The 22,842-nt window shown below is 35.7% G+C and overlaps 1 protein-coding gene across 1 annotated transcript; it reads right to left on the reverse strand.

Moving 5' to 3' along the window:
* Nucleotides 1-7,662: 7,662 nt before the first annotated feature.
* LOC129926019 (uncharacterized) lies at nucleotides 7,663-14,693 on the reverse strand. Its single transcript, XM_056027787.1, has 3 exons — nucleotides 14,305-14,693; nucleotides 8,653-9,334; nucleotides 7,663-8,145 (listed from the first exon to the last, which is right to left on the reverse strand). Exons 1-3 carry the CDS (start codon nucleotides 14,379-14,381, stop codon nucleotides 8,104-8,106), a joined length of 801 nt encoding a protein of 266 aa, XP_055883762.1. The 5' UTR covers nucleotides 14,382-14,693; the 3' UTR covers nucleotides 7,663-8,103.
* Between the last annotated feature and the right edge of the window lie 8,149 nt (nucleotides 14,694-22,842).

Raw genomic sequence — 22,842 nt, forward strand, 5'->3', positions numbered from 1 at the left:
ATGCCCCGCCAATGCTTACATGTACTATTTTTACTTTCAAACATAAAATTGCAATTGAGTTGCATTAGTTATGTTAAACAGAAAATGGTAATTAAAAAAAAAAAAAATTCTTGGATAAATAGACCAGCATATCGAAACTAAAAGTAAACAAGAAGTTCTTCCCATGAAAATCAAAATGACATCATTTAATGGCTATAATATAACTTAGAACTACTTCTGCATTCATGCATAGATTAAACCTTTAAACGCGTGTGGTAGATTAGCCTATAAACATCAGAATTGTAATTCCATTTTGTATGCACTCATAGTAAAACAGCTCAGCACTTTAAGGGTTAAAGAGAATCGTAACGGATATTTATACTACTTCCTAGTCTACTGTCTTTTATATTCCAGTCTAGGAATTATAAAAAAAAACAACTTTCTAAATAAAATTAAAAATCGCTACATTGTAATAAAGTAGTGCAATTGGGCAGATAGGTTATATGGGCAGTCCCTCCATATTGGTGTTTCTTTAAATGACAGCAAAGCCTGTAAAAGATTGTATAGTATAAACAGTGATACGATATCATTGATTGATCTTCGCCTTGCTTTTTATAAAAGGGAATTTCAAAGACTTAACTGTTCAAAACTAAAATAACATTTTCTGCACTGATAATAGAACGTAACGTCTCAGACCGTGCCTTGGTTAAACTATAATCATCAGTACACACTAAGCAATTGACATACCGAAGCAACACGTGTTGTTTTTTTAATGATCAGGTTTTTAGCCTATCGCTCGGTAAGGGTGATGTATATTTTGTCTGACCCATTTAGCTACTAAAAGACCTGTCCTGTTTGGTATTGAGGGACGAGCTCCAACCGCTATAGCTCTGACGTTCATTGAGGGACGAGCTCCAACTGCTATAGCTCTGACGTTCACTGAGGGACGAGCTCCAACTGCTATAGCTCTGACGTTCATTGAGGGACGAGCTCCAACCGCTATAGCTCTGACGTTCATTGAGGGACGCGCTCCAACCGCTATAGCTCTGACGTTCATTGAGTCACGCACGTTTTCCTACATGTGCATCAGTTGACAGTTACAGATTTAAAGACTCAAAAGACAAGAAGTCCGATGGAATACTTTGAGAGAAACAAAATTGTAATCAGGAGACCACGAAAATGGATTGGCACTTCTTCCTATTAACCAAGACAGCATTAAAAAATTTGATAGAACAGGCTTCAAATAGAATGATTAAATCAATTAAAGCCATTTTTTCAACATTAAATAATGTTTACATCATTATGTGTGTTACTCCATCGAGAATGCGATAATTTCGACTCCCATATAACATTCTAAGGGGTGATGTAACAGAAGGCAGGAAAACTTCCGAATATCTAACTTTACGGTGCACTGTTGTATAAAAACGCGATAGGATGCTCTTCTAAATGGTAACAAACAAAATAACTATTACCAGCACTTAATTGAGTGATGGGTTATTTTTATTATTATTGTTGATACATGTCTTATCTAATTCAATGAATAATGGTATAAAGATTCAACTTGATCCGAGAATAAGTGAGGGAGAAATAACGCATAGAAAATTTTACCAGACAAACAGACAGAGTGAGTTCATATAAGCAAAAAGTACTTTAAAAAAAAAGATTATATTAAGTGTATCAATTAATTTAGATCAGTCATGTAGTTAAATGTTTAATATCTAAACTAGCAATAATAAATCTGTGTGATTAGAAATATTTTTTTTACCAATTCTTTTTATCGCTATTTCATGTTTTTAGGTTTCTTAATACGCTATGATCCTATCACTCGTCTGGGGGAGAAAGAATGGGGTATTTTGGTGATCGCTTTTTAAATGTATTCAAAAAAAAAAAAAAAGTAAAAGACCAGAAATCGAACTAGTGGGCTAAAGCCTTCTCAGGCTTCTCAAGCCAACGCGGTAACAACTCTACTAGCGACAATTGTACAGTTTTCTATTGTTTCTATTTCATGTTTGAGTTCACTAAGCCTAAGACGGCAGCCTAATATAAAGGGGAATAATTCAGCTTATACCACCAGTTCAGTCAAGTACTTTTTTTCTTTCCCTTGTTAGACATACCAAAAAAGCTAAATATGTTTAGTGATGTGTTCATCTTTTTTTTTTTTACGTTGTCAGGTAAAAGAAATAATTGTGTTAAATTTCAACTTTGACAATTTTGTTTTAAAAAAAATAAGTTCAAGTGATAAATGTGATTAAAAATATAAATGTGACTAAAAATTTAAAAATTCCAAAATTTACACCCAAACTATGTAATCTAATACTTAAAAATATATCTTATCTTTTAATTTACAATGGTTATATCAAAAGGGAAGTCAACTATGTACTAGGAGTTTTATTTTTTCAATCTACTCAAGCATATTAATTAGTCGTTGGTTTTCCTGGCTGACTCAGGCTCCTTGTTTCATGCTCTAATAACAAAAAAAAAAGAAGCAGCAGCATTTATATGAATTTATCCTAGCATTTAGAATAAGAAATGCGGCTTTATCTTTGTGTCTTTCTGAGTATTGTATTAGGTAGTGGTTAGAGTAGCGGAACGTCAGCGTCAGGTAACTTTAATCAATGGACAGAACGGAGCGTGAGTTTTTCAAGACTACTTCGGTAAAAGAGACATCTAAAATGAATGCTGAACTAGAAAGGGCAATCATTAATGCAGAAAGGTATAGTTCCTCTTCGCAGTCCCTGACCTCAACTGACCCTGGGTCTATTTACAACATCAGAAGTTTTCAACCGAAACTGCCAAAGTCAGACGACAATATCGAAGATGTAGGCTCGTATAGCAAAAGGTCTGAGACATGTGCTAGACACTTGTCATGGAACCAGTGCACTTTGGACATCGTGTCTTATGATAATTGAACATCACAAAGCTCTTAGATAGTCACACTACTACATTTGTTGTTTTAGAGAAACCAAAGGCTGTGTGATCATACGGAACCCGGACGATTCTTCTCAGCCTCAGCTCGTCTGGAAACGATCGTACGTAAAGACGATTTGGCCAACAAGGAAAGAAGAAAGAACTCCTGTTACAGTGACTATGTACCGAGTCTATTGTACTGGTGGGGATGGAAGAACTGGCGGGGATGGAAGAAAGCCCCAACAAACATGTCACTATACACACAATATTCCTCAAGAGGACGTTTGTTATGGCGGTCACCAGCACGGCTGATTTGGTACAGAGAAATAATATAGGGAAAATTATCCGGTATGCTCGCTAATTGGCCTCGCTTATAATCCGAGCGTCTTGAGATACGAGCTTTTAATAAAAGGGATGTAATAATTTACATCTGCTTAGATCTTTCCAAGACAGAAGTTTGTTCAGATAGATGGATGGAGACAAGCTTCCTCAGCCCTAGAGTTCCAAGAGTCATAGACTCAATTCTTATGACAATGCCAAAGAAGAAGTAGAAGAAAAATTACCTACAATTGCGTTTCGGTTGTAAGTTTAAGATTGGTATTGATACTTAAGTGAAAAACGTCATACATCATTTTGGCGTCAAAGTAAGACAATAAGAAACAAAAACAAATATTTCTAAAATGTATTTTAAAATCTTGTACATTTGTTTGTATTTCATTGTTGAAAACTAGAAGCTACGTTGTTGTTTGTTTGTTGTTACCAAGCTTTCTATCAACACGCGCTATGTTCACGTTCACGGATGAAGTTAAAACAACAAAAAAAAAAATTCTTTAACAAAATAGTAAACAATTAAAATAAAATAATCCATGGCAAGCATAATCATTGTCCGCCGGTGGTCGACTAAGGTTTTCTTTTCGCCATCTTCGACTGTCCTCGTCAGCGGATTTTTGTTTGGACTCAAATGTGTATCCCGAGGCCTTTGTAGGTGACCTCCAGCTGTCTCGTTTTGAAGCCGCATGCTACCAGGTGCTACTAATTAATCAATTAATTATTGCAGTTAAATATTTTGGTCGATATTAAATAAGGAAACAACTTCTATATTATTGAGAGATATAGTTGTAAGTGCGGAGTTTTATTACTTACTTGAGCTATTCCTTGCTTGTTATATTATCGAGTCTTAAATCCTGTTTCAAGTTTCATGTACACACTTTGAATCACACGTTGTTTGAAATACTGGAGACCCAAATAAATAATATATGCCAGTGATGCCCAAAATACGGCCCCCGAGCCATATGGGGCCCGCGAAGTGGTTCTATCCGCCCACCGAAACGTTGGCACAAAGTGTAGAAAATTCCCTCTCCCAAAAAAAAAAAAGAAAAAAAAGGACTGTAAACAAATAAACCAACATATTTGTTGTATAAAGAAAGAGTGTCTCTTTTGAAAGAACATAAACATTCATCAGCTCTATGAAACCAAACCATTCTTGTCTTGTTTGAGACGCGATTAGTAGATTCCACCAGGAGTGGAGAATATTTACAAAAAAGAGACAAGAAAATGAGTATGCTTGTAAGGCTTGCTACAGAGTTGTTTACATCGTAAGTAGAGACCAGAAACCATTTTCTGACGGCGACTTGATAAAAATGTGTCGTAAAAAGAAGAAGGTCGTTAAAACTTCCTCATGACAATTGTAAGACAAGTAAACCATATGGATAAATATCTCCATTTAAAACTAACAGACTAACTAAGTTTTAAAATGTTTTCTATTGCCGCTAAAGAGTCTACCGACATAGATGATACCCTTTCAAAATATTGGTATTTATTTGCGGTACAAACAGCAGTTTTGAAATCAGAGAAATTAGTAGCTATGAGGAGCATGCATGGGACCTACACAGGCAAAGACATGTAAAAAGTTTCAACCATCACAGAAAAACTTATCACCAACTATATCTATGCAGCGAAGTTTTCAGTCTGGATTATGTGATGATAATTGTGTTCAGAGTCTTTTCTAAAATTCATAAGCGGCCAATGCTTCAGGTGAAAAGACAAAACTTGCAACTGGAACTGATTGACAAAGCTAGACATCCCTGCTTGAGAACGTTCAATTGATGCAGAGAATTGAATTCTACCTTGAGTTGCTTGCGGAAACTTTTCTGAATATCCAAATTAGAAGCGGCTATTTGTGAGGACAAACCTTGTTTGCGATGAAGCGTAAAACTCATGTTTCGCAATCATCTCAAGGACATACATCTAGAATTCTAAATTCAAGCTCCAACTAGACATCTCATCAAAGCTGCCGGATATTTTAAAGTTGGATAAACTTGTCATGAATTAATGTAATTACCAGATTCACAGTTTTCTACTATAAATGCTGTATTATATATTTCCTTTTTTTTATCTTTTTTTTATATGGCCCACGAGACTATTGTCGGAAATTAAAATGGCCCGCAGGCCAAATAGGGTTGAGCATCACTGATATATGCTAATTATCTGACATTATTGGTGGTCTATTTTATTACACATCCCTCATCAAACAATCATCTAAACTCTAGACCCTCCCTCCTTTTTCTGTATCTATCGTGAACCAAAAGAAAAGCGGATCAAGAGTGCGTTTGTTGGAGCGATTGCAGACATTTGGACAGGTAGATGAGGTCTGGCAGGTATTAAGCATTTTTTAAAAAGAAAAAAATAATTTTCAAAAAAAATAAATTCCTATTATGTCAATATTCAACCATTTCTATTACGAAGTTTGAGCGCATATAGATTGTCATTGCAGTATATCGCCCACTACCGACAGGACATAATCAGGGGCTAATGTTTTGGGAACAAAATGGATAGTGGGTGAAAATATTTTTATGTTTCAATGCATGTCTGCAGTTAGTGGATGTCACATTATAGTCTTTGAATATTGCGTCATTAAACTTTCATGTCATTTTAAATTAAGGACAAACGTAAAGTAAAACATTTGATCCCTAGAGCTGCCACTTCAAAATAAAGGATGCAGTCTTGGTCGACAACTGGTAAAAGTAATGTAGTTAATGTGTGTACATTTAAAAACTTGAGTTCAGGTGAAAGTCATTCCATTTTACCTTAAACCTCGCCATCTACGCCGTAAGACAGAAAATATATAAAGTTTTTTTTCTGGACACTTATTTATTATATTGTTACAAATGACAGTGATAGGTAGAGGTCAACGCATGACCCCGGCGAGATAACACAGCAGCGGGTGTTCTCTGGAATGTACATGTATAAACAAAGACAGGATGTGACGTGTCCTTACTTGTTATTCCAGAAGGTACTAGCAATGTCCAGTGACAGATAGAGGTCAAAACTTGTGACCCCGGCAAGATGACACTGCAGCCGATGTTTTCTGGAATCTACATGTATAAACAAAGACAGGGTGTGACGTTTTCTCACGTGTTATTCCAGAGGATACTAGACGTGTTTGTGCAACTTTAGACAAGTGATTAGGGACTCTATATAAGCCAGAGAGTTAATGTGAAAGTCAGTCGTGAGTGAGTCGTGAGTGAGCCGTTACAGTCGATACAGATGATGTAAGACGTGTGCGGTTCTAGTGGAAGAGAAATGTGTACGACTCGATGCAAGTTAACTAGGGTAGAGTTAACTGGAGTGGACTACTGTCGTTAAAGTCTATACAGCGAACTCAAGTGGACTTGAGCCGTTACAGTCGATACAGTCGATGTAAGACGTGTGCGGCTCTGATTCGGTAGACTTGAGTACAACTTGGTTCAGCTTTGGGAGACCTGGAGCGACACTGGGAAGTGTGTCGTTGGTCTGTTCTGTGGAATACGGCTCGATGCAAGTTGAGAAGAGATCCATTGCAACGAAGTGAAGAGATGCAGTGCAACGAAGTATAGCTAACTGTAAACTGACAGATATTGTACAGTCTTCTACGCTACATGTTACAGTGACGAATTGTTAGAGTTAATAGTCATTAAAGTTATATGAAAGCTGAAAGTTGAGTCGTCAAGTTCTTTGCAGTGTTTTTATTTGTGTGCCTACTAGTACATTTAGCCAGAAGATTCAGAAATACGTAACAATATTATATTATATTATAGTATAGTATAGTATAGTATAGTATAGTATAGTATAGTATAGTATAGTATAGTATAGTATAGTATAGTATAGTATAGTATAGTATAGTATAGTTTAGTTTAGTTTAGTGTAGTATAGAGATACCTAGGCAAAAACATGAAATTTTTTAGTTATTAAAAGTGTATAAATTTTAAAGCACACATAAACTACGTCAATAATCTGCAGCATCTAAACATCTCTCTCTATTCTGTTTTTTTTTTTTTAATTTTCATTTGATTATCTGTTTAAATGTATAATTCTATCTAGTTATAATGTAATCAATGCTTACCAAATACAGTCACATATTACTCTTGCAGTTTTGAATAAGACGTAAATAGACTTTTTTAAATAGTGAATGTATATGTGTGAAACATGGTCGAGAAAAGGCTGCAGTGTTTAATTTTTTTTTTAATTGAATCTTTAATTTTAAGACAAAAAATTATGTAAATATATTTGACAGTTATATTTTTTGAAATATACTTCTACGATTTGACATCTCTAAATTTTTTCAATCAGGACTTATACATTGGTGCATGAGATTGTTGTCTCTTCTTTATCTCCTAAAAGTGTTTTATAGCTAAAGACAGCATAGAAAACACGTGACAATAAAATAAAATAAATAATAAAATCATTTTACTACATCAATTTATTTGTCTAATATAGATGAGAAAAAAACCACAACAACATAGAACTAAAGCCTGACAACCTAATAATATGACATGCTAAAAATATGTGCTATCATACAAACAGCAAGTCTTTATATTGATATTACCAACCTAACATTATGACATGTCAAAAATATTTGTTCTAAAAGGAACAAATGTAGAAAGAATAAGAACTAATATTTTCATTAAGAATGAACTCAGCAAATTATTTCTTTATTGGTCAGTCTCACTTGTAGTTATCATGTGGGTCACTGTAGGAAGTTACTTTATTGGTCAGTCTCACTTGTAGTTATCATGTGGGTCACTGTAGGAAGTTACTTTATTGGTCAGTCTCACTTGTAGTTATCATGTGGGTCACTGTAGGAAGTTACTTTATTGGTCAGTCTCACTTGTAGTTATCATGTGGGTCACTGTAGGAAGTTACTTTATTGGTCAGTCTCACTTGTAGTTATCATGTGGGTCACTGTAGGAAGTTCAACAGCAAATCGTCTGATTCTCTTTCCTAAAAAAAAAGCAATAAAAATGTATTTAAAATAAAATTAATATATATATATATTTTTTTACAGAAAATCATAATGAGTATTATTCCTTGTTTATTTGATTTCTTTATCTGACAATGTTAATTGAGGTCAATCATAATAAAACGTTAAGTTCACCATTCCTTGCGATCTATAGGGCACATTATGGTAGAGTCATTCACCAACGGTTAACGAGCAGGGTGTCATGTGGCCAGCACAACGGCCTACCGCCTTTACTTTCCCCAGTCAGGGTAGACTTAGTGTAGCTCTAAAAATCCCGAAATTCAAAATCCCACCCTTCACGAGATTCGAACCCAGGATCCCCAGGTTCAGAAGCCAAGCGCTTAACCACTGAGCCATCGCACTCCTGAGCGCAATTGAGTAAATCTTTAATACTTGCAAAAGGGAGACATGGAAGAGATTTCTCTTTTAATGCTTTAGTATTGATAAAGCCGACTTATAATTACAACAAACAGGAGTTGATTGATTACCTCATTTGTATCCGCTGATGCCTGACTGGACAGCCACTCTCCGATGTTTTCTGCGAAAAGAATGTCTGGTGTCGTCTGAACGGGCCGTCTTTCTAGCCTCCCCTGAGATAAAGATGTAGGTAGGAAGGAACTGGTGGGAAATGTCACACCTGGTACAGTTGGTTCCATGTGTCGGTAATGGTACATTCTCTCCATAACACCCAGTAACAATAAAGGTGTAGAAATGTTGGATCTGCTGTGAAAGGGCACGAGTGGTTCATTCGGTTCATTCGATTCATTTGGTTCTGAATTTCGGGCATTTTGCATTCCCTGTATGACTTCTTGTTCTACATACTCGATATCTACGAGTGGTTCATTCGATTCATTTGGCTCATTCGATTCATTTGGCTCATTCGATTCATTCTGTTCATTCGATTCATTTGGCTCATTTGATTCATTCTGTTCATTCGATTCATTCGGTTCTGAATTTCGGGCATTTTGCATTCCCAGTATGACTCCTTGTACTACATACTCCATCTCTAGTGCAGGACTGAAAAAGCTGGTTTCAGTGAGGTCTCCAAAAGTTATGTCATCGTAGAACTCTTCATCATCTGTCAAGTCCAATGTGTGTGTAGAAGCAGTCGTGTTGGAATGAATCTCATCATGTACTCTCGTTTGATTGGTTGGTATTGGCAGTCCAGAACTGAGGAGGTAAATAATCACTGTCAAGTTTTACTTCAAATAAAATATTTGTTATATTCAATATATGTCATTGTGTTCATTGATTTAATGGGTGCACTATATTCTTTTGTTTTAATGTTGATGGGTAGATAGAATTATTGTGAAAACGTCATTCTGAAAAACTGATATAATTTCGAAAAGAGATAGGTTTTTTTTTTTTTTTGGCTTTACATTTTAATATCTTGTGAGAAGGTTCAGATTTATGACGGGAAAACCACACGAGATAGGGCCCTCATGGTGGAGATTTCATCGAAATGTCTCTTAGTAGAAAAAAAATCTAGAAAACTTCCTTTCGCTAACGTGATAATTTAGTGTCCTTTTAAAAAAATGTATTACCTTTAGCTTTGTTAAAAAAATATCTGAATTTTTTTTTTTTTTTTTTTTTGAAAAGACGTGACAAAAAAAAAAGTTTTTTTCCTTGTTAGGAAAATACTTAGAGGCCTCCACTCCTTCGTTCCAGCAGGTAATCCAAACCCTCCCCCTCCCCCATTCCTGCTCGTGAATGTTGTAGAATTTAAGTTTTTGTGTCACTTAATCTTTCAAAATTAAAACCAAAAAAAAAATGCTTGAATAAGAAATAATAAATAATAGAGAATTGCTCTATATCAAACAAAAATATGCAATAAATAGGACACACTAAAAATATTTAAACAAGAAAAAGATTTTTTAAAAAATAAAAAAAAGGCTTATAGGAATTCTAATTATATGAAATAGTTTGGATCAGTCATGTCAATAAGTTTGTAATATTATGGAAGCATCTGTGACTGGGATCAATTTTCTCCAAACATCAGGTGGAGAATTTTTAAACGATAAACGTCGTGAACTCTGTGTGTTAGGTCGTCATACAGTAGTACGTAGGTCGTCATACAGTAGTACGTAGGCCGTCGTACAATAGTACTTAGGTCGTCGTACAATAGTACTTAGGTCGTCATACAGTAGTACGTAAGTCGTCATATGGTAGTACGTAGGCCATCATACGGTAGTACGTAGGCCGTCATACAGTGGTACGAAAGTCGTCATACGGTAGTACGTAGGCCGTCATACGGTAGTACGTAGGTCGTCATACGGTAATACGTAGGTCGTCATACAGTAGTACGTAGGCCGTCATACAGTAGTACGTAGGTCGTCATACAGTAGTACGTAATCGACATATTACAAAATATGTGCTGGGAGAACTGATTATTATTCAAATTATTTAATCGGGTAAACCGGCTTATTGCGAAGAAGTTTTCATATTTCTGAGAACCTACCATGGTCGTCTCGCTGACCACGGACCACAGTTTGAGAACCACTACAGTAATAGATAAAAATGTAGAATGATGATTACTTATAGTGATCAATCTATATTATAAAGTAGAATGTGAGGTGTATGTATGTTATGAATAGAAATCAAAACCGCTTGGCCAATCTTGATAAGACTTGGCAGAAATGTTCCTTGGGTACTAACTTAGACCGTCGTGTATATGTTGTAGCCCTTAAACAAACTTAAGGCCCTCAAAAAAAAGTTGATTAACTCTATTAAAGCTATAGTATTTTATGGATCTAGGCTTTGTTTACAATGTTGACATGTGAAAAGATCAAAAGGATTTAGATCTAGATCTAATTTTAAGAACTACACTTTGCATTTATAGTTTTTTTTTTACTTTGACACATGAAAATACAAAATATAGTCTATTGATTTAATTATTTAATAAAAATAACCTTCAAATTTGTGTTTCAAAAGCATTTTTACATAAATTCGTTCTCTATATCTGCCAATTTAGACTTCCTGATGTACATTCTTTCATTAGACATTACCGAAAGGTTACACATCTCTCTATTCCTAGGTCTAAAACTCTACTTCAACTCTAAGATAATAGAAGTTCTCCTCACAAAGATAGTTTTATGCTTTAACACATGAACATACTAATTATAGTCCATTCAATTCATATTTTGCTCAAATTAACATTCAAATTTGTTTTTCTAAAGCATTTTTAATACATTCGTTCGCTAAAGCTGCGAAGCCGTGTTGAGAAAAAACTCTTATCAAGTTTCATTCATTCGCGTACATCTAATTAAATAGGTAACGCATGCGCAGACCGAAATGTTACGAAACTTCTTCGCAAAAGTCCGCTTTACTTAAAACATTATTATTTTCTTCAATTGTTTCTCATTGACTATATTAGCAATACGTAAGTTAAGACCCGCGAGCAGCGGGTAATACAGGTCCAGTATGAAATAAATTGTACTCTCAAATATTTAAACACTACTGATACTTTAAGTATTTTTTTTTAACAAATACCTGTTCTAAAATAAAAACCATAACAAACAAAAAGTGAAATGATAGTTTGAGTATATAATCTGACACGGATACTCCGGTGAGTTAAGGTGAAGAGTACAGCATCTAACGTTAGCTAGTGTATTAATATAACTAACCGTGATATCGTCTTTGTGGTACATTTTATACACCAATGATCTTCAATCAAATATTTTAGTTTGTTCCTCAACAAACGTTACGGCTCTTGTTTGTCCTGTTCTCAGAGAGCTCGTACATAATTAAGTATTTAAAAGAAATAAACAACATGGGAATTACTCTACATACCTACAAGCTTATAATATTGAATAGTATGAAAACCAAATAAATGATTATGGAGTGCAGAAAACAAAAAGTATGTCAATAGTATTGTTTCAGTAGCTTGCTAAAGCATTACAATAGTTCAAATCTTAAGTACCTCAGAACTGTGTTAGACAATACATTTCCCTTCAAAGACGAATTACATTGCTAAACAATAAAAATAAAATAGATACTTTAAAAAAAAACAACAAAGCATATGTTTCGTGTAATTGTATTAATTAGTTTGGATCAGTCATGTAATTAAATTTGTAATAGATCTACACTAACAATAATAAATCTGCGTTATTAGAAATATTTTTACCAATTGTCTTTGTTTAGCGCAATTTTATTCTTTTCTCTTTCTCAATATGATCCTATGATCGGTGACCGGTTATTTCATCTCCAATTAAATATTTTTTTCTTGTTGTTAAGGCTTTGACTTTAAGCCCGCATTTCTTCTAATATGATTATGTAGAATGCTTTTTTTTTAAATATATTTTTGACATTTAAATGATGCGTTTGTAGTGTTTCCCCTTTCACTTAACATTCTTGATGAGAAATCTTATAATATATTGTAAATCTGGGTGTGTACTTAGCTATAGCGCTTCTTTTGGATGTGGGGGATGTAATATTATAATATTATCCTGCGCATGACGTAATGATCAAAGGCCAAGGTGTGGTTGAAGCAGTGGAAATCTTTTGAGAGATGAGAAAGATTAGAATACTTATGATCTTGCCGCTGATAATTTATTATCAAAGGCCAAGGTGTGGTGGACGTAGTGGAAATCATTTCAGAGACGAGAACGATTATAAAACGTCTGATCATGCCGCTGATAACTCGAGACGACCATCTTTCATTTTATTTTTCAATCACTCTTTCTTAAAAAAGGGCGCGTCATTTTAGCCTTGAAGTAAGGTTTTTATTTTTTTCTAATAAAGTCTGACTTCACCCATCCTCAGGATATCATGTCGCCTATAGAAGTTTTGCCTGTATTTCTTTTAAACATTAAAGTTGTAAATTGTGCTATAGGCAAAGAGAATTACAAAATATTGTTAAAGTCATATGAATTGATGGATCGTCTTCTGTACTTACAATCTATCTTATCTTACCTATTTATCTTATCTTAGATGAACACAGAAACACTTTTTACATGACCTCTATATTTAATACATGTTAATTTTTTTAATAGTTTTAATGACATTTAATTTTATTCTTATCGAATGTGTCACACATTTTGTCATGTAGACAGAAATGAGTATATAAAGTAGTACTTATTTTATGATTTCTACAATGACTATTTGTTAGATAAAATGATCAGATAATGAAAAGAACGGGGGTGAAATGACCGGGGAACATCTTTAATTCTATCACTTGTCAGGACCATCACGGAAAGGGATGGAGGAAAAAAAGGTTTTGGGGTGAATGTTACCGTGATAGCTTTTTAAATGCATTTTATAACAACATTATTTTTACAAGTTCTACTACTTAAATTCAAACTCCAGGGCTCAAGTCGATACAATGACCACTAATAATTGTACAACATTTTAACTGGATCTGAGATTTAGTGTTAAAAAAAAACGTGTACAAAATGTGTACCAGACAGAAAGATAGAGTTGATTTAGGCTTTGTAATAAGGAAAATAAAATACAACTAGGCTGCTAATATCAACGTCTTCTTTTAGTCATAGCGAATGTTTTTTGACCATGCTCTCATCTGTAATATTTTAAGTTTGAACATCACTGCATGGTTGGGCAATCTGAACGTTAAAAATAGACTTAATAAAATCCTATGTGCTGTACGTTAGATCATTGACAACAGACCGCACGTGAACACCTATTCGAGAAAAAACAATATTCTAAAACCTATCAAGATTTTAAGCCTAAAAAGCTCGCCCTCTGATTCAACATTTGACAAGGACAAACAAAGACATAGTTCAATATACAAATAGGCACAAGACCTTCCCTGGTCATTTGTTAATTAATTCACTGAACATAAGGTAGTTTACAGTTGTACATTTCATAAAGTGTGCTCCAGCATTCGTGATATTATCGTCTCTTGTTTTTGCGGATTTGATAAAGCATAAGTTATCTTTCTTATCTTATCAAAAATTTGTATAGATTAGTTTGTCGTTTTAGCCATCGTGATTATGTTTGTAATGGTATCACAGCGTCTCGAGCCCATATTGCAGTAATTAGTCATGCTCCATAAATTAAATTATTATTAATGTTAAAGAGAAACTGTGGTATGGTATACAATGTTTGATTTAATAATGTATTGATATGTGTAAATTAATTATAAAACAATTTTCTCAGTGACAATTATTATGATTAAGAATTACCTTTCATCACTTGTATTTGAAATACACTGAACACAGAGACACTCTGGCATTGCCGTGTGATGCTCACGTTCTGACATTGTGAGCGACTTGGTTAGAAGTTAAGTCCTAATAAGAAATAGAACACAACCGAAAACAACGTAAAGAAGAATTGTACTGAATCACAATGGACTTAGTCAGATGTAGATTTTCATATAAGTGGATTCCTAACAAATCGGACAGCTGGCCATTGAGTCTGTCTGATTTATATAGGCTCGGACAGTGCCTAAGACCATCTATTGTTTTGAGGGCGGGGCGACGTTTTAGTAAGAGTTGAGCTTTGGTGGAAGGGGGCGTCATTGGACCATGGCAAGCAGGACACGCGTGGACAACACTATGACTATCTCTTGTGAAGGGGCGGGATATTCTCAGTGTGACCAACGTAGTAGCTGTTCAATATGGTGTCCGCGTGTCAATATGGAGACTGATTGTGTAACCTCTGATAACAATTAACACAGACTGAAACGAATTTAAAGCTTTTGTGAAAAAGACGCATAGAGTTGTTCCACTTGGAAATATGGTCGACGTGTACGAAGAAAAGAGTTGTTCCACTTGGAAATATGGTCGACGTGTACGAAGAATAGAGTTGTTCCACTTGGAAATATGGTCGACGTGTACGAAGAATAGAGTTGTTCCACTTGGAAATATGGTCGACGTGTACGAAGAATAGAGTTGTTCCACTTGGAAATATGGTCGATAGGAAGTTAAAAAAGTAAACTACAATACAGAACATGAAATCAATGTTGTGTATGTTTATTAAAGTGTTTGTAAATGTTTTTCGTGTTTCGGATGTTCCTGCAGAGCTCAAGATAATTTACTTCCTAGTCCAAACCTCCCGCAGGACGACGAAGGATAAAAGCTGGGCAGCGTATGAACCAGATAACATCGAGCAGTCCGAACGATAGCCTAGCGCGCATACCACACGACCTAGCAGTAGTAGTATACATAACATCAGAAATGTGTTTTAAAAAGTTACCTCTAACATTTTTTTAAAAAATAAAACTTATCTAAGACTTAAATTCTTCTAGATTATTACTTTAGTGAAATGATTACCAGAAACGGTAGAAAATGATCATGCTATACGTGGAATAACTTGTTACGCACATAAATAGGTAGGCCTATGTATGGAGTATACAAAGACTTAGGACTGCTCACTTCCAGGATGGTCAATAAAAAACTACATTTAGGTTACAAGATGTTACTTAAAGCTTATAAGGTCTTCACAGTGCTTGTTTTTGTAAAGACATAATTACCGGTACTCAGTGATGGATTGCTTAACTTTTAACAACTAATAAATAAACGTTAAAATACAAGAAAAGTAATAATTTTTCCCCACATTGAAAAAGGTGCCTGTACGCCGTACCGGTGCGTAACGTCACAAAAAAAAAAAGCACTGGGTCTACGTAATTTTAGTTGTGAAACATATCTGTTATTGTACTTGAGTTCAGGGTGAGAAGAAACACAAAATATATTTCTTAAGAAAAGAAAAGGCGTATCTAGTGGGTAAAAAGTGCTAATATTTGGGGACCATGTCACAATTAACAATGTAAACAATACCTTCATATTTATATTTCATGAACTCTGTGAGAGCTGTGAAGTACTTGAAGAGAGATCAACCATTCCGCAAATTGATTTAGCTATGCTGATTTTTTTTTTCTATTGTTATTACTTTTATATTAAAAAATTATTTTACAAAATTCCAAATGCTGCATTTAAAAAAAAAATTACAACACATATTAAAATAATGTGACAATCTAAAACGTAACAGTCAGTGGTAATTAGAAATGGTGGTTGCCTTTTTTTTTTTTGGGGAGGGGTATAAAATGTTGTATTTGTACATCTAGTTTTAATCGTCCCGTTTTTGTTTTTTTTTTATATTAGTAATAACCATTCTACTGTAGCACTCATACAGAAACTTAGGCCTCCCTTCCCACCCCGTACTAGCATAAGGTTGGCTGGTCGGCTTGTCACACATGAATGGTTTCCACTGATATCCGATGTTTTCTTCACCCCATACCCCTAATGTTATCAGTTCCCCCCCCCCCCCCCCCATGTTGGTCTTAAGTTAATCAGGAACTTATTTGCACCAGTCTTCTTGTACCACCTCACGAACCATATTGGCCTGTTGACAGAATGAGAAAGAAGGAAGAGACTCTATTATGAACAAAGACCCGTACCAAGGGACGCGTTGTGCGAGGTTGTGCAAGGGATGTTTAGTAAATCATTGACTCGGGGCTTGAAAAGCGTACATTTTATATTCACAAATACACTCAAAATGTTTTGTTTGTTAAGGTGGAAAGTAACTTTTTTTCTCTGAAAGCTAACCGTTTTGTTTTAAAATTAATTATGTAAGCGAGTTTTTTCATAAAAAAATACACCACTTATAAATAATACATCAGTGTAAGGGAGATTATGTACAAAATATGTTTTTTCCCCAACAAATGTCAGAATCAATAGAGCTGAATTGACTCAAAGGCGCCCTAAAAGAACCCGAAATTTAAAATCCCTATTTTTGCCCAAGTGCGAACACCGGACCATTATTGGTTTGCTCGTGTCAATAGTTATGAGGCTGAGAGGTAAAGTGATTAGCTTCCGAACAGGGGGTGCCGGGTTCGAATCCTGGTGAAGATTGGGATTTTTAATTTCGTGGTCGTTGGGCGTCTCTAAGAACACCAAGCTCCAAAGAGTACCCGACATTAATTGGCGTTAAGTTAACTGTGGGTCACCACCACCAAAACAGATGACCTTTACATCATCTGCCCAGGGACGCACTGGCTATATGGGCAAACGGGTAAATGCCAGGTGGGTCGGCACCAAATGAGCCGGTCTGGTTGTGAAAATACGCCAAAATATCTAGGGGTGACCCTAGATAGAAAACTGGCAATACACCAGCACGTCCAGGATGTAGAAAGAAAAACCTCGGTGAAGGAGATTGCCAGCTCCTCAAATTAACCTGTCCCTTTTAGGGCAGGCAGGAGAGAGCCACCAAGAGGCGATTAACACCTGCCATACTCCAAAATTTGGCATCAGCTACATTAAAGTCCTACCCATCAGATGCCATTTTCTGCTATACCAATGGGTCGGTATTGAGGGACCCCGATAGATCAGGATATGGGACCCTTATAGTCTACCCAGACAGGACAGAACCAGATCTGATCCGTGTGGCTTCGCCGCATGTTCCATGGACGCTGAATTAACAGGCATAACTCGGGCATTCGAGGCTATTAGAGCCCGAATGACCCAATATGAAACAGGTGCCACTACTGTGGTGCTAGTCACCGACTCTCTCTCCAGTCTCCTAGATATTGGTGGCGGCGGGGGAGGGTTACCCGTAACAGAAGAGGTAGTAGGCACCGCAGATAACATCCGCCGAGCCATTGGAGCTGTCGTTTTATGCAGTTGGCGCACTCAAATTACGGCGCGAGGGGCATTGAAACGGCAGACACCCTTGCACGAGAGGGAGCTTTGGTAGCCACACACCTTGAAGCACCAAGCATGTTTTTACAAGCAACGGCAGAAATCCGAGCACTCATTCAAGAAAGGGGTTTAAGGTCCTGGGAGGAATCCGATAGAGCACGTAGTGTCTGGCAGCATACGCGTCACCCAGATCCCACAGGCTCCCACTTGAGGGGGGCCCAAATTAGTGTTTTTTTTACATTAAATATTAAGTATTATACAAAATGCAGGGGCCCCCAAAGAGGTCAAGCACCCCAGGCCCACAACTGGAAAATTCTTAGCTACGCTACTGAAGCTAGATGTAAATAATTTTTTTCACTATTATAATTATGTGTAGTGTGTGTGTATATGTAATTAATCTTCATTACATTCTGATCTTTCATTCTTTCAAACGTTTTTTCTAGCCTAGAATACTCTCTTCCTATAATTAGTGGAAAGACAGAACACACCGCCAAAGGGCAGCTAGGAAGTCCGGGGGAGCGTTGTGAACTACCCCAAGGGGGGTCTAGGGCAAAGCCTCGGAACCAAGCATTAATTCCGTTATTTTAAGCTTTAAAAATGCATATTCTGAGGTATATACAGTGCAATTAGCCTGCTACTCTTCCGCTAAAAAAAAAATTCAAAAAACAAATGGAGTCCAGCGACTGGTAAAAAATGGTAAAATGCTTTATTTTTTTGTATTGGATGAGGAATGAGAAACCACAAAACCCCTTTTAGCTACGCTCATGAATTTTGGTGACTGTAGTTTGCTTAAGTTGGCTGCACTAGGGCAGTAAATTTTCCTTTCAGACAATGAGGTTTGAGGCAAGTGATGGTTTGAAGACCCTCCCCTACAGGCTACGCCCATGTGTTATGTTATAGGTGTAAGCCTAATTCTCTACAAAATCTATAAAGTTTGATAACACATCGAAAACTGGGTGTATGCATTCGAGGATTACATAACGTATTTTATTTATACATGTATGTTGTCTGAAAACTATAAACAATACCATTGCAGTCTAAAGAGATTGAAGCTTTTTGGTATTACTTATACATTACAGACGTTTCTTCAAAAAAATAAGATTGTTACGTCTTACGCATTTCATGTGTCAATCTAGTCATGTATGTTGATCTGAGAATTATATTATGCTAAATCATTGTTTTTCCTGGATGACTCAGGCAGTCCATTCCATTAAAAGATAAGAGAAAGCAGAACGGTAAGAGACGCACTTACTTAATGTGAAAAGCTCTAGCTTACTCCTAGTACATTCTCAAAAACGTGATTTGTATATGAATATACCATGACCCATTATTTAAAATATAAATCTCTTTTCCTTAAATATCGGATGTGACAGCGCTACATAAATAATAATAATAATAATAATCTTTATTGTCCGTATGGAAATTAGTCTTACAATTTGTGCATTACCAAAAAAAAAAATTATAACCATAAGAAACCAAAGTGTACATTCACATCAGACTCACTCATAATTTACATGTGACAAGGTTTATATCAGGTTGTTCCTATTTAATGAATTGATTGCCAGGGGAACAAAAGAGTGTTTGTGTCTGTTTGTCTTTGCCATCGGTGTCTTGTATCTCTTTTGACGCAAAGGGTCATTAATGACTTCATACTAAGATTTATTTTTTAATTAAATATTTTTTTTAAGCTTTTAGTGTAGCATTTTTAGATCTGTTATTAAAAATAAACAATAAACTTGGTTTTTCTTTTCAAATCGCAGAAAGTAGAGCTTTATACCCATTGTGAATAAGTTGGGTGGTTTGCAATTTCGCGGCTCTGTGTATGTGTTAAAGTTAATTTCTATTAAGTATTGTTAAAGAGCTAATTCTCGCGCCTATCTTTTTTTTATTATTATTATTATTTTTGCTGCGTTATATCAATCTTTTCTAACTTAACCTCTCTCACCCCTGTTTTTGGTTAAATTTCATTGGAACCATTAAAAGACGGGGTAGGGAAGGAGCCAAAAAAAAATGGGAGTGCCATCAAAGGCCCATGCAGATCAGCAAAACGATTAGGCCAAACACAACCTCGAAGACATCAAAGCAGTCCATGCCGCTCGTGCATAGCAGAAAGTACGGTCTAACGTTTTGCTAATGATAATACGTACAGTGAATAGTGTATTTTTGTTGTTGTTGATACTCATGTTGAATTTCAAACAAAATTAATTGTAATAAGAATTTAAAAAAAAAACAACAACAAGAAAACATGTTCGGGTCTTTGTGTCTTGCTGCTGTCATTTTTTTTTTAAAGTTGTCTGTATTGAATTTTTTTTTTCTTTCGTCGCGACCAGACGGCCCATTAGGTACCGGCCCACCGGGCGTTTGCCCGTTTGCCCATATAGCCAGTCCGACCCTGCACACTATGATTTCTACTTGTGGATTGCCCCTTCAAAATCTAGAGTGGGGAGGGCAGTAGATGCAATCGTCCACCCCCCCCCATACTACCCACCACCACAGAAGCGGACAATGTGCCAGAAAGGGAACGACATAATATAAAGATTAGTTACGATATGTATCAATAAGTAGCTTTTGTCATATAGATATGTAACTAGGTATGTTAATCTGTGATTTCTGCAAACAAATTGGACTTCCTCCCCAATCGAAAGTTAAGGGGGATGGGGGTGGTCGGACTTATGCTATCGCCCACTCCCACTTCAACAAATCGGTCAACATAACAGAAGGGGAACGACATTCTATTTAGATAATAAAAATACCAATAAGTAGCTTTTATCATATAAATAAGAAGCTAATTATGTTAACAAACTGGGATTTCTGCAAAACAAATGGACCTCATTCACCAATCGTAAACAAACAACATTTAGCCACGTGGTGCTCTATCTCTTCTATATAATTTACCATCTCATGTTTAATTCATGATGGTTGTCACGTGTCTTTTTTTTTTCGTTGTTTTATCAGTAAGATCACGTGACTAAATGTTGTTTGTTTACGATTGGTGAATGAGGTCCATTGCATCGCCCTCCCCCCCCCCCCCCACTCTAAAGTTAAGGGTCGGGGGAGTTGATGCAATCGTCCCACTCCATTCCTCGAAATCGGTCAATATACTAGAGGTAGCGAGGCGATATAAAGAAAAAAATAGTTTAAAATATAAATAATTAGTATATATTATTAACATTATAGAATTTATATATAAATTGATAAACATTGTGATTTCTCCACAATGAAATTCATCCACCTACCCTTCGGAGGGAGGGGGGGTCAGCCGAGTGGGGGAAGGGGGCGATCTCCCCTACCGCCCCCCCCCCCCCCACTGTATTGAAATCTTTGACTGTATGACACACTATAAATAAAACGTTTTGAATGTATGTGTATCAGTTTTACTTAAGACGTGGTGGATGACTGGTAAGCGCTTGACTTCCGAACCGAGTAGTCACCAGGTTAGAATATCGGTGAGGACTGGAATTTAGAATTTTAAAAAATCCATTAAACTCTTATTGGCAGCTGAGATTAGTTGTGGAAAGTTAAAGTGGTTTGTCGTTGTGCTGACCACGTATTGGCACTAAATACTCTCCTTAGACGTGGGCCATAGAAACTGATGACCTTTATACCATCTGTCCTATAGATTGCAAGGTCTGAAATGGATAGGTCTACCACACTTTACCTTTTGTATATTTTAAAGATGCTAATTATTCTAGGTAAGAAGTTTCTGTTATCTTTAAGGTAAAGTAGTTATTGGAGTAAACCAATATATTTTATTATGTAAAAAATTGTATACATAAAAGTAGCACACGTAAGCTGGAATTAACTACAGCGTAAACATTCTTGTAACATGCGACTCGGTTTGGAATTGGTTAGGTCACATCAGTGATAATCTGTCTCACATCCTTGTTTATGTGTGTAGCCTCTACTATAGACAATAAAAATTGCTTATCACTGTGTTTGACCTAGTTTCGTCTCGGCTGATTGACTTAGTTTTTTTTCCCGTTACACATGAGCGCACACACTTCACTACTTCACGGCCTTATTGGTCCTTGACCTTTTAGCAATGGCGAACCGCAGTTCTGCCTAATGTCTTTCAAAACTAAGTCAATATCTAGATAATCGAGCCTCCAAAAATGTTACAGCTTTTCTAATATATAGTCATTTGAGTTTATTTAATTCGGACACTACTTAAGCTTGGACATGCGCTGTTTTTGTGGTCATTACATAATTATTTTAATATTTATTATAAAACTAGCGTGTTGTATAATGTGCTTGTCCATTTTCCAATGATTCTGGCCCAATTTCCTTCCATTTAGCTGTCTTTTTATGTAAGAAAAACGAATTTCAAATTTGTTAGTCAGGTTTTTGTTTTTTCCTGCTACCCGGATGATTTTACCTCTTCCTAGGGTTAAGACTATATTTTTTGATTGGCTAAGTCTATACTAATGAGCCCGGCAATATTCTGTTTTTAGAGCTGATTTATTTGATTCATAAGCCAAGTTGTTTAATTCCATACAAAAAAAAAAAAATTAATAGGGTGTCCGAATTAAATTACGATTTTCTTACTAACATTTTATTCGGACATCCAGTTTTGGACAACAATGTTAATGATCTTATATTATATTTGTTTGTTTGTTGTTGTTTTTTAAATAGAGATAAATGGGCAAATGTTTGGAGTGAGCTTGGTACATTGAATGAAGTTAAATGCTTAGATCTAGACCTACTAGATCTAGATTATATAAAGAGAATATAGAGGATTAAGTTAGGTAAGAATGGCTATCCCTACATGTTCTATACTACAAAAGATCATCTGTATTAGAAATTATTAAATTAATAAACAAAAAACACAAACATTCAACACACATCTTATCATGCAAACATAAAGTAAGTCTAAAAGTCGGTGCAGAAGTCACTATGCCTGGGGATCTTAAAGTTTAGCCAATGTTAATATAGAATTAAAATCTGATGCCTAAATATAGAGACTGTCCGAAATAAATTATGGTGTCCGGAATCAAATAATTTGGGTCAAATTTGTCCGAATAAAATGAAAACACACGGCCTCTTTGACTTTAAAAATAATAACAAATATAGGTTAGGGGTACAAAT

The sequence above is a fragment of the Biomphalaria glabrata genome, chromosome 4 (assembly GCF_947242115.1).
Source record: "Biomphalaria glabrata chromosome 4, xgBioGlab47.1, whole genome shotgun sequence".
In the NCBI taxonomy this organism is placed as follows: Eukaryota; Metazoa; Mollusca; class Gastropoda; family Planorbidae; genus Biomphalaria; species Biomphalaria glabrata.

Coding starts and splice junctions, on each gene's coding strand:
- LOC129926019 (XM_056027787.1), bottom strand. CDS start 14,381: ATGTCAGAACGTGAGCATCACACGGCAATGCCAGAGTGTCTCTGTGTT. Junction 9,335..14,304: donor TCAAATACAAGTGATGAAAG/GTAATTCTTAAT, acceptor TTACCTCCTCAG/TTCTGGACTGCCAATACCAA. Junction 8,146..8,652: donor CATCAGCGGATACAAATGAG/GTAATCAATCAA, acceptor CTTTTTTTTTAG/GAAAGAGAATCAGACGATTT.